Source organism: Scophthalmus maximus, chromosome 6 (genome assembly GCF_022379125.1).
Source record: "Scophthalmus maximus strain ysfricsl-2021 chromosome 6, ASM2237912v1, whole genome shotgun sequence".
NCBI classification, from domain to species: domain Eukaryota; kingdom Metazoa; phylum Chordata; class Actinopteri; order Pleuronectiformes; family Scophthalmidae; genus Scophthalmus; species Scophthalmus maximus.
In genome coordinates, this window is record NC_061520.1 from 22,273,308 (window position 1) to 22,289,866 (window position 16,559).

Consider the following 16,559-nt stretch of genomic DNA (forward strand, 5'->3'; position numbering starts at 1 on the left):
TTGTCATGTTAATATGTATTAATTGATCCATCTATCCTTAAGAAAAAACCCTTAATCATCATTACTTTTGATAAAGTATAGACTTTTAGAGTGAACTTAGTCTAAAGATGGTCTCAGTTTTGTCCATAGACTGCATATCGGTTCTTGTCTCCATTCACTGGACTTAACTTCTCCTTTGATTATGGCTTCAATGATAATTCAATATTGCATTAAACTAAATGTTCTCATTATTTTGATTAAATTATCTCAAAATGTCCTTATCATCAAATCATTTTGTATTCGATTTACCATGTATTTACCATACTTTCATGATAAGTGCTGATATTGGAATATATCCATATATAATATTGTGATAATTATTTCAAACACATCATTCAGCACTGGCTGGTTGGGACCCCCAAGGCAAATATTTGCTGTCGTTTCCTTGTTGAGCCACTTGCAAGTCTTTGCAGTGTGAAAAGTACTGTGTTACCTACAAATTCCTAATTATTATGCACACATACACATTAACTCTTTTTTTTCCCTCATCATCCAGAAACTAATACCAGCACCCCTAGCTGGAATATGTACCAGGACTTAGGTTGTAGTTGTGGTAGTTTTGATGAGACCGATTTTCTATTTGGGCTTTAAGATAATAGCTAATAATGAAAACCTGCATTAGTCGATATTGTACTTTTAAGGTGCAAATCATCTGAAGACTGAAGACTCAGAATAAATTAACCAAATTGAACCGACAGACAAACAGACCACTGGCTGGAATGAACATTTTTATTAAGTTATAATTTTAGAAAAAAAAAATCCAACACAAACCCACAAACAATTATTAACATGCACAATTTTTAGTATACAAGACGAAACAGTTACTTTTCAATATGAAAATGTCATTCTACATGTCAGTATCTCACAGAGATCGTTGATTAATACACCAGTATTAAGGTCAGAGAAGGTACTATATAAAAGCAATAAGGTTGTCTTCGATGGCCATGTTTAAAAAATATACGCAAGCTATTTACACTGCACCAGACACACTCTTTTCTAGCAACAACAACCACAGAAACAAAAATCGAACCAAACCGACCACGTGGATATAAGATATGTTGTTGTTCTGTGATCAAGTCATTTAAATAACTTCAGCTGGTGGCTCCAATCGCTTTCCTCGCATTCTTTAGATTGTACTTGTTTTCATTATTAAAGCACAGGGCCAGAAAAAGCAGTTTTATGCTTCTCTTGTGTGAGCAAGAGCAGAGGCAAAAAACAAACATTAGGCTGAACTACAACTATGTAAAATAAGAAAGCTCTGAGAAACCACACGTTTTAGCACTGTAAATTAGTAAGGTATTTGCCTGCCGTTTGGCCATGAGGTTACCTTATTTGGATATCAATGGAAATATTAACACCACTTGGATCAAGTAATCGCACACACAAGCTACTTTAAAGGCCCAGTCACACCAGAAAGTGGCACAGAGAAACAAAAGCTAGACATCAAACATGTCTCGTAATTTGTCTGAAAGGCCAATGCTCTTCGGAGGAGCAGGTTATACGTCAACAAAGGAGGATTAAAAGTGGATGGAGCAACAGGGCTAATTAGCCACATGAGCTAGCTCTGTTTGGGATTATCTGGCTTTCTGTTTCCTCAATGTCATGACAGTGGGCTGTTGTAATAACACCAAAAAGTTCACCAAAGTAAAATTCAACTAATCGCATATTCTATGATTTCGCCATGACATTTCACTGTTGTAAATCCCGGTGCGACTGGGCGGTTATGCAGTTGGAAAGAAAGATACAGAACAGCCCGACAGCGGTCGTGTTCCGACGTGTTACTCAAAAGAATCCACCAGCCAATCGGTTTCAGGTCACACAGCTCCAATTCAAAGTCACAATCTACCACTACACTACAAAATACTTGTGAAAACCTGTGAAAATTGAGCAAAAAGATTCGCGAAAAACAAAACAACCCAAATACAACACAAAAAAAAAGGAAATGCCTTTTAAGTCTTTCTGTGGTGGAGGGCATCTGAAACATCAACGGATGCAACACAACAGAACGAGTGCAATGGGGGACGCGGCCATCAGTCAATCAAGCAGCTGAATTGTGACAGCTGTAATAATGGGGCGGGAAAATCAATATCCCATTGACTGGTCTGCAGCGGTCTAATCAACGGGCACAGAGCTTTATGAAACCAGTCAAGGGGCAGATAGGACAGCCTGATTATGTTGGCCGCTTTTTTTTTTACGAGGCCTCTGGGGTCCACACACCTGTCCAGATGGCTGAGTGAGGACTTCCAGTCACCTTGCATCAATTCCTTGTGCTTTCATTCAACTTTAGGGTGGGGTTGAAGGGTAAAGAGTGCAAAATACAGACGGCGGCGGTGGCAGCCTCCGAGCTAATGACAGTACACAGCCCCATGTTCAGCAAAGGCACAGTAATGTGTAGCAGTTCAGTTGACTGTATCCTTCCACGTCGACACGAACATTGTCAGGACCCCAGTAATCGCACCGCGGCTTTTCCTTGGCTGGCTTTTGATGGACTCATCCACATGATAAAAGGGCTCAAAAAGTAGCTCCCTCAGCAACGCTGCAATGGGCTGTTGTCACGGTTCAGTGTGGTATGTGTCCAATACATGATGATGATGATGGGGTGGGTGTAAAATGACAGCCATGCCTTTCGCTCCATTTCCAGTCAGAGCTCTATTCACCAAGGTATTGGCATCAATTATTCTGATGCCTTAATAGCCCATAAATTATGCTGCGGATGGAGTCATATATTTATTACACCACAGACCATAAATACTGCGACCTAAATGTCCACCATACATCTCAACTCATTGAGGCTTTCCCAAAGCTTCCAACCCATTTTCTCTTAGGTTCTCCAGTGTACTTGTCTGAATGAAAATTGAATCAACGTACCCTTTCCAATAATGGCCGCCCTCTACAACCTGAGTTTCCTGTCCCTGGTAACTCATGTCTATCTGAAGAAACAAAAGCCAACAATGCCTCCTCTGCAACAAGAATATTTCACCTAAGGTATATCTGAAAAAGGAAAGAAAAGAAATGTAAAAAAAAATCTGAGTGAGCTCTAGTGAAGGCACTGTTTTCCTGTAGTCCATTGTGCACTGTGCCAGCTGGTCATTTGGGGTGTAGATGGTGCATGTTCTGTGATATGATCTACGTATCTAGAACACAGGTCATCTAAATGTAGAGAAGGAACAGTACACATGGGATCTGCTTGACATAGTAACACCACACATCTCCGCTCTCTGCAATCCTGCTTTTTCACTCGACAGAGAATGCAGGCTGTGATAGGCATTTATTATTTAGAGGAGCATGAGATAGAGAGCAAAATGGCAAGAACTATCAGAGTATTCTATAGTAGCCCGGAGCTGCGGAGCATTCGGCTCTCAGACAGACTTAATTTTATTTCAGAACGCGAGAGATAAGTCAGTTTGAGGCACCGTTGATCAATTTGCTATGCATCTTTCATATATTTGACAAGAGCTGGTAAAAAAAAGTTTTTGAGTCTGCTGTGGATGTTTCTTTTGGCAAACGCTGCAACATGGAGCGCATGTTATTTATGGTGAATAGAATTGGTTTTGTTTAAGATACATTTTTAAATGATAAAATTAGATGCAACCAATGGTTATAGAGTGATGTTTCTGCTGAGAAGTTGATCTTGATTGCAAAACATTTTCATATAGAGTTAAAGAAACCTAAGAGCAAGCAGCCTCTGTCACCTACTTTGGAATGAACTGTGAGTGTAAATGGGTTTTAAGGCATTAGTATCTGCAGAGATACCAAGAAGATAAGTCATATAAACATCACAACTTCTAAATGAAACCTTCAGCATGGTGGCACTTATGACACTGGAGAAATATACCAAAAGATATCATGCACGCAAATGATCTTGTCGCTATCCGATGGTCCTTTTAAAAAGAAGCGGTGTGGTCCCTTTAAGAGCTCGGTGCAGTCCAATCCTTTCCAGTCTATCCCAGTCCAGCCACTGAAGCCCGGGCCTTGTGCCAGTCCAGCGGGGGGTTAACGTAGGACAGGCTGACTGAAGGGACGGAAAGGGAGGAGGAGGGGCGCGCACTCTGTAAGCTCTGATTAGACATCACCAGACAGAGCAGAGCAGTGCACTGACGAGGACTGCGGGGAAGTACGAGGGGCTGACGGGGCTCGCTCCTGAGCCTCGCGCTCCCATGCCTGCAACCAAAGTCAACACAAAACCCGTCCGATCAAAAACAGAAAACCATGCACTCTGCCATGCTACATCTAAATATCTGACACCTCATCATAAATCAATAGCAACTGTGATCCCCACCCCCCAACGTATCTACATTATTACTTGCTTTCAACAGGAGAAGCTATTTAAGTAGATAAAGTTGGTATCACATCAAAGAGGAGAGTGGCAAACTGAGCCGCCTCACAATTTTGCACAGCAGCAGGATGGGAGCACAGTACTGCTTTATATGCTGCAGCGCTGTGCAGCCAGTCAACAAGGAATAATAACCCAATGGCAGAGATGGATGACACCGCACATGCATTTCTAAAAAGGTCGCTTCCCCCCCCACTTGAAATAAGTCTATTACACACGGTTGGAAAGGGATGCAATGAAGCCAAATTAAATATTCTCTCTGAATTATTGAATCCTCACTCAAGCTTAATCTGTGGTCAAAAACGGAACGGATTTGAAGAGGGAACAAGAACAGAGGACTCACTTAATTTGTGGATGTGGATGGCTTCGCTGCCCACGCCTTCCCCGCCCTCACTCATGGCCTTGATCTGAATGAGATAGTTGTCATTGCTGGCGAGGCTGAGCTCCACAGTGGTTTTGTCGGTCAAGATAGTGTTGACGTCGTTGTAGCGATGTCTCTTCAGCAGCACCTGAGGCAGGAGAGGACACAGACAAATAAACTCATGCCAAAAAAACCCGTCATCCTTGATTCTGAAGATAAATCCCCAGCTCCGATTGAACCGGCACGTACCAAATATCCAGTGACCTTTGACTCTGTCTCCATGGCTATTATAGGATCCCAGTGCAGCGTGAGTGTGGAGCCAATCATGGTCCATTGTATGTTGAGGGGAGCACGATCTGGGGCTAGAAAAGGAACCAGAGGTAAAGATACACTGTGGTAGAGGATACAAATAGCTATTTAAGTTTTTTTTGGAAAATTATTGTATACAGTAATATACAGGTTCCTTGATTATATTAACTCCACTTAGAAGGAATTAGATTTCAAAAACACAATAATAAACAATAAAAACAATACATTGAGGTTGCAGCAGAGAACGCAAGAAAACGCAAGAAAATCAAGAAAATAATTTAACAATTTCACAGCACAGCCAAACAGAGAAATCAACTGCAAAAACAGAAAAAAAAACACTTAACCAAATACAGAAACACACGCAGAACAAAACCAAAAGTGAGTCACAAAACAACAGAAGTTTAGTTCCGGTGGCCGGCCCCGCGGCTTAAGATGCTGACCGTGAACGCCCCCTGTTCAAATCCTGTCATCTCTTCCCTTTTACCACCTAACAAAGGTATAAAATAAACATTTCTAAATGCTGCATATGTTTTCAACTCTTCCTTATTAGGGTTTTGTCTGCCGCCTGTGATTTCTTAAGCTGCAGCGCATCAAGCTCTCACTGGGAGATAGAGATACAGGAAGCTGAACCCTAATCCTTTTGGTGTCATGAAACGGGGGGCATCCTGCGGTTATGATTTTTTCCCCTCATGTTAGCTGAAATCCCAAAATTTTTACGAATCTAGCTTTAACATCACATTTTCTGATTAAATACCTAAATTGTCACTGCTGCAACATTCTACTCAACCCACATTTATTTATCTTTGCCCTTCTTTTCTTCCAAGGCAAATGGAAAGCTCCCCTGTCAGATTACATTTCATGACCGCAGCCAACAAAGCTGAAGAAATGCTATGCATGTCATGGTGAGGACAGCATGACGTCATTGCAGCGGGGCTGACATGGTTCATGAGCGAGGGGCGTTTAGAAATGATTTCAATGCCCACAGGGGGATCGACTCACGTGGTTTCTTTGTGGTGGTGTTGATGGGTGCCGACTGCGGCCCGGGGCCAGCTGTATTGAAAGCAGCCACAGAGAGGTAGTACACTGTGTTCGCTTTCAGCCCCGTGATGTTAACCAGCGTGTAGTTTCCAGATATGCGCACTTTGCCAACAGTGTCAGGCTTGGTGTCGTCTTCCCAGTACACGACCTGTTGGTGAGAGAGACAGAAAGAAAGAAAGAAAGAAAAAAGAAAATCACAAACAGACAGATTCTGGTGATGCATTTCACTGCATTATTGAAATTCATATTCCATCATGAAATCTGAAATGCTGTTTGTATTACAGAAGGCGAGGGAGGGAGCAACGATGAATAATAAATTCTTCACAAGTGGAGACTCAATTACTGATGCACTTCCTCTCAGCCACTCCGGTTATATAAACAAGACATTAGTGGGTTATAGGGAAAGTGACCCAGGAAGAAAAATTCATGGCTCTAGCCCATTTTGTTCAATAAAAAAAACAACAACAACAAAAAACACTCAGCTCTTAATTTTGCCAGATAAATATTTTACAAATATTTCAAAATGCTTTATTGGCAATAAAAAAAAGCGTGATTGTGCACTCTGTAAGACAAGATGCAGAGTTTGCTCTCCTTTGGGCTATTAGCCTCCGAAGGGCACAGGTGAAGTGATATCTGATGAAGCAAACACACTAATTCGTCACTTGCTTTGGCTCCTCTTCAATATTCATGCGTCTGGTATTAAGTGACACAACAATTAGAATCGGTATAATTCCAATAATTAAATTGGAATGTGAAATCAACCCCGGAGGATACTCCTGCTATTAAATCTCCCATGAATTACCTTATTTCTAATTTGTGATCAATTAAAGCGTTGCATGATCGACACCAGAAACTCTGTTACAGTAATGCTACCTTTTGAGCAGTAATAAGTGATTGCATTAAACTGAATCGGGATTGCATTGTCAGTCTTAACTACGACTAATGAAAGGCTGAGTCTCACACGCATGTTCAGTCCACCGCTCCGGACATATACTGTTGGTGGCCTATTGAGATTCAGCAGCTTGAATCCACTTCAGAACCGCGCTTGGAGAAATGAGCCCTGTTCTGAAAGGACAACGTGGCCAGCGCTATGGCAACTGGAGAGCTTTGTGCCAAAGGGCCGGAGGTGACAGATATTGAAAGAGCACCGGAGGGGGGGGGGGGGGGGGGGGGGGGGGGGACACAGCAAAGCCCTCTTTGCATTCTTGAAAGGATGAGAGATTTTATTTTTCCTCTTGTGGTGCTGCTGTTGGGTGTGCCGATGTATTAAGGTCATTTCATGATATTATTATGCTTCCAAAAATTTGAAGAGATGCATGGGAAGATATGGTTGAATATTATAAGTTGTAAAAGGAAAAAAAACTGATATAAGAAACACTGAAAGGAAGGTTATGAGCAGATAAACAAGCCACAGGGAGAAGCTCAATTATCGTGATATAAAAATAAAGGGAGAAAGCAAAGAAAAGAATGATTTTTCTCGTGAGTCATAACGTACCTCGTATCCAAGCACTCGTTCAGGCATGGCAGGCAGAGCTTCCCAGATCACTTCAATTTGAGCTGCAGACACACTTCTAGCCCTAACCCTCTTAGGAGCCACACCGGGGACTGCAGAAATAGAGCGCTGGTGAGAATCCCATAGACTCATCCAACAGCATCACACACACACACACACACACACACACACATAACACTAATAGCAATAAGAGGAAAGGCACAGAATAGACCTGTAGTTTCACTGAAAAGCTATTTCCCCTGCTCTCTTTTAATGGGATCTGTGACTGACATAAGGGAAGACTATCTGCCCAGCAAATTCAATTAACAGGATACCTCCCTGACAGCACAGTGTGGTAAGTGTCTGCTAGGATTTCCTGTAATCTACCAGCATGATAACTAATATCAAGTTGACATTCCCAGCTTGAGAGGGGAGGGAAATAACAGCACCGGAGGTACAAAACTCATTTCATCATTACTATTCAAGGTCGTGGTCGCATAAGGAGAGAGATTATAGCTTCTTCCTTTTTTTTCAAGCATCACTCTGCCGCTGGACAGCGAGGTCTGCACCGTGCCGTACCTTCCTCTGCTGAATACACCGTGGCGATAGAGCTGAAGGGCCCCTCCCCTCTGTCGTTGTACGCCCCCACTTTCACGTCGAAAGGCGAGAAGGGCAGGATGGTGTCGTTGCGAAAGACGTAGCGTGACACGACGGTGGCGGAGATAACCGCCCGCGTCCACGTGACCGCGCCCACGGGCCTGAAGGCGATGATGTAGCCGAAGCCCTCTCCATTCTGCAGTTCCTCGGGCACAGGCTGGGAGCGAAACACAAAACTATAGTGATATTAAAACGCATACAGACGAAGACACAGATGGGCCCCTTTCTGCACTGTACCTCCGCAAGTACTCCTGTGATTAGTCACGACCTCTTCCCTTTGCCGCAACCACCCAGAACACTCTGCAATCACCTTTTACCGTATCCTTTGCTCTTGTGTGGCTATGTAATTGTGGCTAAAGTGCAAAACTCTTCAACGGAAGAACTCTCTGTCCCTGCGTTTGGTGGGAGAAATGGCACTTGGGAGGCTGAGCCGGAGAAGAGGTGTCTCGCTCTAATGTGGGTCGTAAAAATTGCTCCGTTCAATTCTGCACAATTAAGCGGAACCATTACCCGCCGATGGAGAGAACAGTAAAATGTGACAGATGACTTACCTCCCATGTTATCACTAATTCAGACTTTGTGCCGCCTCCACCTCCAACATCAGTGGGAGCTGTATCAGGAACTGAGAGGTAAAGCCCAGAGGGGAGCAATTAGAACACAGTTTACAAAGCTCAGCGACAAGCCTCAACTGTACTTGTAGCCCTATGACAAAGCTGCCTGCCGTAGATACCGTCGTCTATTTCACACCCCACAAATCCCTCACCGCGTGCAAACACAAACATGTCAGGGAATAGCGAGTCACCAATTTTGCCCAAATGTCACTGTGCATAAAGGTTTTGTAATTTTTTTGCAAATGACATTCGACTCAACCCACTCCATTCCTGTTCCCACTCGGCTGTTTGTGCTCCGCAGTGTGATGGGCGCAAAAGCTGATAGTGAGGGTGGAGGAGCAGTTGTGCTGTGTTGTTGTAGTATCCTTAAGCAAGTGAAGCATCACATTTAATGTGTCATATCGGCAAACGGTTGAAGCAGCATTTATGTCCGATGCCCATGTGTGGATTTTTCTCCAGGAGTCTCACCTAAATATGCTTCCATTTCCCGGGAAAACTTACCCGCAGGAACCTTTCACTTTGAGCATGTGTTTATGCAGCTGTGTGTTTGTGTATGGTACACTAAAACAAGAAAAAAAAACCTGAGTAACGGTAGCATGTTACAGTAGTAGTTGTATTCTGACCTTGAACAGCCAATATTTGGATAATATACCTCTTAAAGGTGCCATATATGAAAATCACTTTTCATTCTTTGTGCACATAAATGTGTGTATCTGTGGTGCCTGCCAGCCCACAAACTGTGAAAAAAGACCAGTTTTCTTGTAAGCAGGCTAAACCCTACAGCCTGGCTCTGAATGACTGGTTCAGATTTCTCTCCCACTCTGATTTCACAGTCTTTTGGGGGTAACCCCGCCTACAATTTGAGAATCTCCACTTTTATTGTGAAGGGGCGAAACATTTCCTACACATTTTGAAATTGGTTGACCAATCATAACAGACTGGGCCAGCTGGCCAATCAGAGTACACTGGGGTTTATCGGGAGGCGGGGGTTAAAATAAATCCAGGCATTTTAGACAGAGGGTGAAAAGAGGAGCTGCAGGAAGGGGCAGTATGAGAACACTGATGCCTTTTCTGAACATTAGAGCATGTAAACCTTTTCAAGTTGTAACCCAAATTGACATTACTCTATAATCAATCAAAAGAGGGTCAAATCCACCATTTCCATTGCTTTAAAGGGGGAAGCTCTCTCTCTCTCTCTCTCTCTCTCTCTCTCTCTCTCTCTCTCTCTCTCTCTCTCTCTCTCTCTTTCTCACAAACACTGCTTAATGAAAATCTGCATTTGGAAATTTTCACCAATACTCCACTTTTACTGCGAGTCCAGAGCTTTACAGGAACATCTGTCCCATTATTCTGCTGGTTAAACACATGTTGCAACTCCACTACAGAAAATATGTGTGAATTTCCTAATGGAGGAAAGTTTTCACACATCACTTCATTATTTTTCTTACCAAAGTCTTCAACCATTTAATTTCATTTTCCACAGTCTTTTGGTTATAATTTCTAAAACAAACCTGGGAAGGTGAATTTAAACTCACAAAATACAATTCTGTCTTATTGTCTTAGTGTTTGGTGTGTGCAGAAGTCCTTAGTTTTACATACTGGTATCCTCCGTCCTGGTCTTGGCCGAGGCCGGGCTGGGCTCTCCCAGGCCGACGATGTTGCGAGCCACCACCCTGAACTCGTACTCTACCCAGGCGTTCAGACCCACCACTGTGGCTGTCAGCATGTTCCCATTCACCACCTCCGGCACTGCAATGTGGAAACGAGATCCTCAGAAAAAAATCAGGCTCATGCACAACTGGACCCAAATTGAGTGATAAATAAATAAATACATGCATTAAGGACCCACATGAATATTAACAAGACAGTGAGAGGAGAGTTTCACGCTACCTGTGTCAACTGCCTGCCAGCCTACAGTGAAAGGCGTCCGGGCCTGGAGGATGTAGCCGGTGATGGGGCTGCCGTTGTCTCTTCCGGGAGTCCAGGAAAGCTGGGCCGTGCTGTCTGTGATCTCCTCCACCGACACCTTGTCCGGAGGACCCGGGGGACCTAAATCAATCAGGCGACGAGTAGGGTGAACATTAGGTGATCACCCACTCCGACAAGCTCCTTCGCCGAAGTCATAAAAATTTCTGCACCGTGTAACATATCAAGGCCATCACACTCCCTTTAATTAAGGGCTACGTCCTTGTTCCGTGCATGCAGTGACTTCATTCACTCTGTGTGTGTGTGTGTGTGTGTGTGTGTGTGTGTGTGTGTGTGCCTGTGTGATGTGCGGGGCTACAAAGTGCTTAGTGAACATGGGATGACTAGCAATGGAGAGTAAAAAGGGGGCTACAGAGGGGAGGAGACACCAGTAAGAAGAATAAAAAGCCGAGTCAATACACAGAGAGAGAGAAAGAAGCAAATGTTTGTTACTGGCTTTATAATGTTGTTTGCTCCGCCGCTCCATTATTCAGACGCTTTCCATGATATTTTGTCGATGTGTAAATGAGCCAATTATAGTCATTTTCTGTGATAAACATTGCCTTCTCAAAGCACCTGAGACAGCTATTACAGTTTGTTAAGGGCATGAATACCAATGCAAGTCACAAGGGATGAGCCCGCACGCTGAGTCTGAAGCACGGAGCACATATAAACGAAGCTGCGTCAGCTGAGCCCCGGATTCAGCCATTGCTCGTGAGTGTGCACGGCAGCACATAGTGTATATAATGTAAACAGAAACTGACATAACTCTGTCTGAGGTAAAATCCATTTTTTGCTTTCCTTCACTATATATTTACAAGAAGCCTCTGGGGTTGTTCACATCTCTCTCTCTCTCTCTGTCTCTGTTTCACACTTCATACTCCTTTCATACTTCTGCGGATGCTTCAGTGTCACATTATTTAGACTTGGGTATTCGCACGCTCGCAAACAAAAGCGAGCCTTTGAATTTAAATTGCCTCTCTTACCTTTGACAACCAGGATTGCGGACGCGGACAGGCTCTCCACGTCGGTGTCAATAGCGCAGACATACTTCCCCCCGTGGTTCAGCTGGATGTTGCGAATCATCAGATCCCCAGATATGCTCTAGAACAGAATGTTATTGTGATGTTGTCGAATTCAATATTACATATTTAAATATTAGAGTTAAGTAGAATATGTAGTGTTGTCTCATCGCTCAGCTTTTGGCTCTGGGATGTTTCAACATTTAAAACATATGCTTTGTACAAGCGCTTCGTCTCCAGGCCATTGATTTTTTATTTCATCTCTTCAAACACCAACAACAGACGTGGCAGATGTACTTTGCGCAAATAACGCTATTGGCCGTCCTTCAGGCACTACCCGACCAGCCAGCCCCCCTCTTCCAACGCCCTCACACCCCTACACACAGCTACCAGCTACACACAGGACACAAAAACAAAGAAAGTCTAGTTAATTTGCAAGACAATCCTAAGTATTTTGCAATTACACAAATTCCAACAAGTATGGAGAGTATAACTCTGTGAGTGTAAAGAGCAAATATTATTTCACACAAGCTGCATGCATGTGATAGAATAACAAAACATTATGACAAATATTAACTTATTTCATCTGTGTAAGGACAGTTGTGTTATTGGTGGCTGCATGAAGACTACTACACAGTTGAACAGTGGTGATTATCGAATTGTAATTTTGTTTGAAACGCCTGTCCCTATGCAGCCATGTCTTTTAAAGTGACGAACGTGCAGGATGCGGTCGATACAAAGTAATTTACAGTGATTATATTACTATAGTATTAACTTATTCACCCAAACATCATTTTTTGTTCTCCTTTTTGACCGTGCATAGGGATCGACCTCCTGAAAGTCAACTCTTGAAGCGGCCTGTCACTAAGCATGTCAGCCTGTGAAAAAAATAAGTGTGTTGCTTTAGAAAGGAGTCACCTGGGGGCTGGCCAGGTACGACTCGCTGCAGTCATAGCAGATTTCATCAGCCCCCTGAGTGGCTAGTGGATCATAGCTTCGCTCTGCAGCAACTGGACAAGACCGCTGGTGGATCTCCAACTCTCTGAAGCGTCTGACAAAGCCGAGACGAGCTGAATGGCACTTCTTTGCTGCCGTGGGCTAAAGAGACTGCCTCGCCTGCTCTCTTTTCTCTTTCCACCTTCCTTTCATCTCCTCTCCTTTCACCTGACACTATTTTATGCGGTGTTTGCCATGTCTGATTTTTCCCTCCGGTGTCAGCCGCCACCTGGCCAACCTGAGAGCTTGCAAGGCGTCCTTGCCTTGGCAGGGAGGAAGTGATGAGGCGCATTTGCTTTAATTATGCTAATTAATTCATCAGAAGCTGTTGAGCAGGGGGGCTGGTAATCTCGGTGGACGGGCCGGGAAACAGTTTCTGTGAAATCTATATATCATTGCATGCCCACCCACAGTTCAGTTCAGTAATTGCCATTCGCAATTCAGATATGATGCCGACCTTTGACATGTGAATGGCAGTGATCAGGCTGCTGACCTTGGATGTGATGAATTACAATATAATCAGCAGGAGCAGTGTAACCTCATACTGACAAGCTCTGAACAAATGGCTTTGCCCTTCATCAAAAGGAACAAATATTCAACAAAGAGTCATCACTTATCATTATTTCAAGACATATGGATTTCAAATGAACATTTCCTGGTTCCTGGCCTGCCCTTGGTGAATGCCAGCCCGCTTATTACTTAATTATTTGGGGGCTCAAGATTCATAAATAGGTACACAAATTCAATTATGGCAGAGGGAGATGATAAGAAATTGTTCTCCCTTCGAGGTTCCCGGAATTAGGAGTTGAAGGGATGAAAAGTGTAAAGACTTTATTAATGAGGATCTGTTTGACTGAAATTGCATTTCACCAAGATATTTCTGAAAGTGTAAAACACTGAGGCTCGCAGCCAATTCCAAAAGTTAACATCCCGATCACTGACCTGATAGTGCCATTCCCTGCGGGTTTTACACCATATGAATGAAAGAATGTAAGTGATTCTTGATAGATGGTATAATACTTTTTTTGAGATTCCATTCCCCACCAAACACAGGGGAACTTTTAAATGAACATCACACTGTATGTCCCAATTAATCCCAGAATAGCCAGAAAGTAGCTGAATTTAATGCTTGAGATGACTCACCCCGCCCACTCTTTCAAAATGATCGCTGTCTCGCTGGAAGTTGATGAGCTGGCCGTTGAATGCCCAGGAGAAAGAGACATCCAGAGCTGGATCGCAGGCAATCTGGCAGGGCAGCACGATGCTCTCGCCAACAATAATCTCCATGTTAGTAGGCCTCATGGTGATTCTGGTGGGCTCTGGCCAGACAACAGACGACAGTGTACGCATGTTAATATCTCTGCCACGGGAACCTTTAACACCACCATGACCTCTGCGACTGCCATCTCACTCCCATTCGCGGCTAAATCAAGACACCATCATTAAATTACCCACGGACGTGTGCTTTTCCTGATTTTAATAAGCACTTAGATTCCAAGTCTGTCCATTAGCAACATTTGATGACATCTCTGCTTTGCACTTCTTGTTCCGGGATCAATTTGGAAGAAAATGTTTAAAACGGGATTACAGGGATGCAAACACATTCCCACTTGGTGACCGTGGTGGATTGGAGGCCTCACAGTATGTCGAGGAAAGGTCAAAGTAATTAAATTCTGTGACATTAAATGGTTCAGCTGTCAGTGTACGAGAAGAATAGAAGCTAATGAGAAAAAATAAGTCAGGTGGCTACACACACACACGCACGCACGCACGCACACACACACACACACACACACCAGATTAAACTAGTGGACCACATGAACATGTTATGTTAGTGCATCCATAAATAATGACCTTTAACTAAACCAGGGATCATGTTTTGTTGCTTGCTTTGCTTCTATTTTGCATAACATAAACCAGCCATATTAATTTGATTATGAACTGGGTTGTTAATGTTATCCTTATAAATAAACACAGAACAACCACAACATTAACACTGTATCTGCTTTTGTGGCAGATCAGTGTACAGTATAGCCTTGGCCTGTTTTGCACGCGTTCCTTCTGAACCATCCGTAATGCGATTTATATCATATTTTGTAGTTTCAGTAATTTTCCATGTTCCATCTACAAATCAGCAGCTGCCAGTTGTTCAAGCATCAAGAACCCACTGTTTGAAAAAGTAAATTTTTTTTTTTACAATTGCTATCAGTGTAAACTGCATATATGCAGTGGAAGATTGGACAGTTTGTCAGGCATAGCAAGACAGGTGTAATATGAAAATGAGGGTGCAGGACTTAAGAGAGAGGTCAGTGAAGGGCGATTTGCTTTTTGGGGAAGTTGTTAGTGGAGAAGAGCAGCACTCACCAGTGACCAGCAGCCTCCCAGTAGTGCTCGCTATCCCAAACTGGTTCTTAGCGATGCAGGTGTAGCTGGCAGCGTCCAGCCTGGTGACATTGGTGATCTTTAATGTTCCATTGGGAAGGAGAGTAATCCTGAGGGAAGCAGAGAAGCTTTTTATTGTGCTGAATAAAGTGAAGATAGAACAGTTCAGAACTCAAGTGCTGAAATGCTACTCTCCATGATGCAGAAAGTGTTTCTACCAGAATCATGTTCCTTAAAAAAAAGAAATGTAAGCCCTTTGACTCGGTTACTATACAGCTCTCCTCTAAAGCCCAGGAAAAAATTGGATTTCTTAATGCAGGTTAGCAGCAGGCAGTGTGACCCATCACCCCGACCCAGCGGTGAGCTAAACTCACCAGCACATTACTAAATGGAGAAACATTTTACACACAGCATCGCTGAGAAGCTCAATGAATAAATAATATGTGCTCTGCAGCTCTTATGTTGCAAAAGTCAGAGAGGAACCCCTCTGTCATGCTGGGAGGTCACGGAAAGGCTGGATATTTGATAAAGGGCCAAGACATGTTATGATACGTAATATAATGCAGAAGTAGAGCACCTGACAAAAGTGCACTGTAAAGTTTATAACAACCGACATGCAAGGCACATCCTCAAAGCCTTATTAGAAATAATGATAATCAAGACAAAGTCACAACTGTTGCTGTATGACGTTAAACTGAATAATAACTAATAATGTACTGTACTGTACAATGTAGTGTTTATTATGTGTTTTGTGTATTCTTTATTCTGACAAGGTCATCAGACAAAAGTGACAAAGGGTAGTGAATCAGAGAAAGACTCACTTCACAGTTAGGACGTTTCAAGCAGACATACAGAGTCATTGCTCTATTGAGGCGTTTCTTCCTTTCACTCTCAGCAGTAATGGCTTCTTTACAGTCAATTGTATGGCTGCTGTACTGGACAATACATTTATATGTAAAGTCTGGTTCATATTTCTCCTATGGAATCTCTCTGAGCTCTTTTCAGTTCCACTTGCATGTTAATCTATTCCATTAAGACTTTTCAAGGAAACTTCACACTTAGCACTTTCATATTAGATCTGATCCATTTATCTGTATTAACAGCATGTACCGCAGGCCTTTATGGTTGCATCAATTAAACAATAAAAAAAAAAAAGTCTTCTCTTGACCCCCAACATTTCTAACCCCCCTTCAATGCTAAAAGCCTTGAAAAAAAGCTGTTGCAAACCAATGATTTGATCATTTGCAAAGAAACGGTATGTTTGAAGGTTTTCAGTGAGGATTTAGAGAAAATCATGGAGCGGAAAATTACCAATCATCTTCACCTGGCCTCCTCCTAATAGATCTTGATTCCA

The 16,559-nt window shown here is 42.9% G+C and overlaps 1 protein-coding gene across 2 annotated transcripts in view; it reads right to left on the reverse strand.

Moving 5' to 3' along the window:
* Window positions 1–754: 754 nt before the first annotated feature.
* Window positions 755–16,559, reverse strand: part of cntn3b (contactin 3b) — a 47,430-nt gene continuing 31,625 nt past the window's right edge. For both annotated transcript variants that reach the window (XM_035632263.2, XM_035632264.2), the window contains exons 12-23: window positions 15,188–15,315; window positions 13,967–14,142; window positions 11,792–11,909; window positions 10,731–10,889; window positions 10,440–10,589; window positions 8,781–8,851; window positions 8,152–8,386; window positions 7,576–7,685; window positions 6,042–6,228; window positions 4,983–5,095; window positions 4,716–4,881; window positions 755–4,200 (exon numbers count right to left, since the gene is read on the reverse strand). In XM_035632263.2, the coding sequence (XP_035488156.1) occupies window positions 4,109–4,200; window positions 4,716–4,881; window positions 4,983–5,095; window positions 6,042–6,228; window positions 7,576–7,685; window positions 8,152–8,386; window positions 8,781–8,851; window positions 10,440–10,589; window positions 10,731–10,889; window positions 11,792–11,909; window positions 13,967–14,142; window positions 15,188–15,315 (1,705 nt within the window). In that variant the 3' untranslated portion in view covers window positions 755–4,108. The remainder of the gene's footprint in view (window positions 4,201–4,715; window positions 4,882–4,982; window positions 5,096–6,041; window positions 6,229–7,575; window positions 7,686–8,151; window positions 8,387–8,780; window positions 8,852–10,439; window positions 10,590–10,730; window positions 10,890–11,791; window positions 11,910–13,966; window positions 14,143–15,187; window positions 15,316–16,559) is intronic.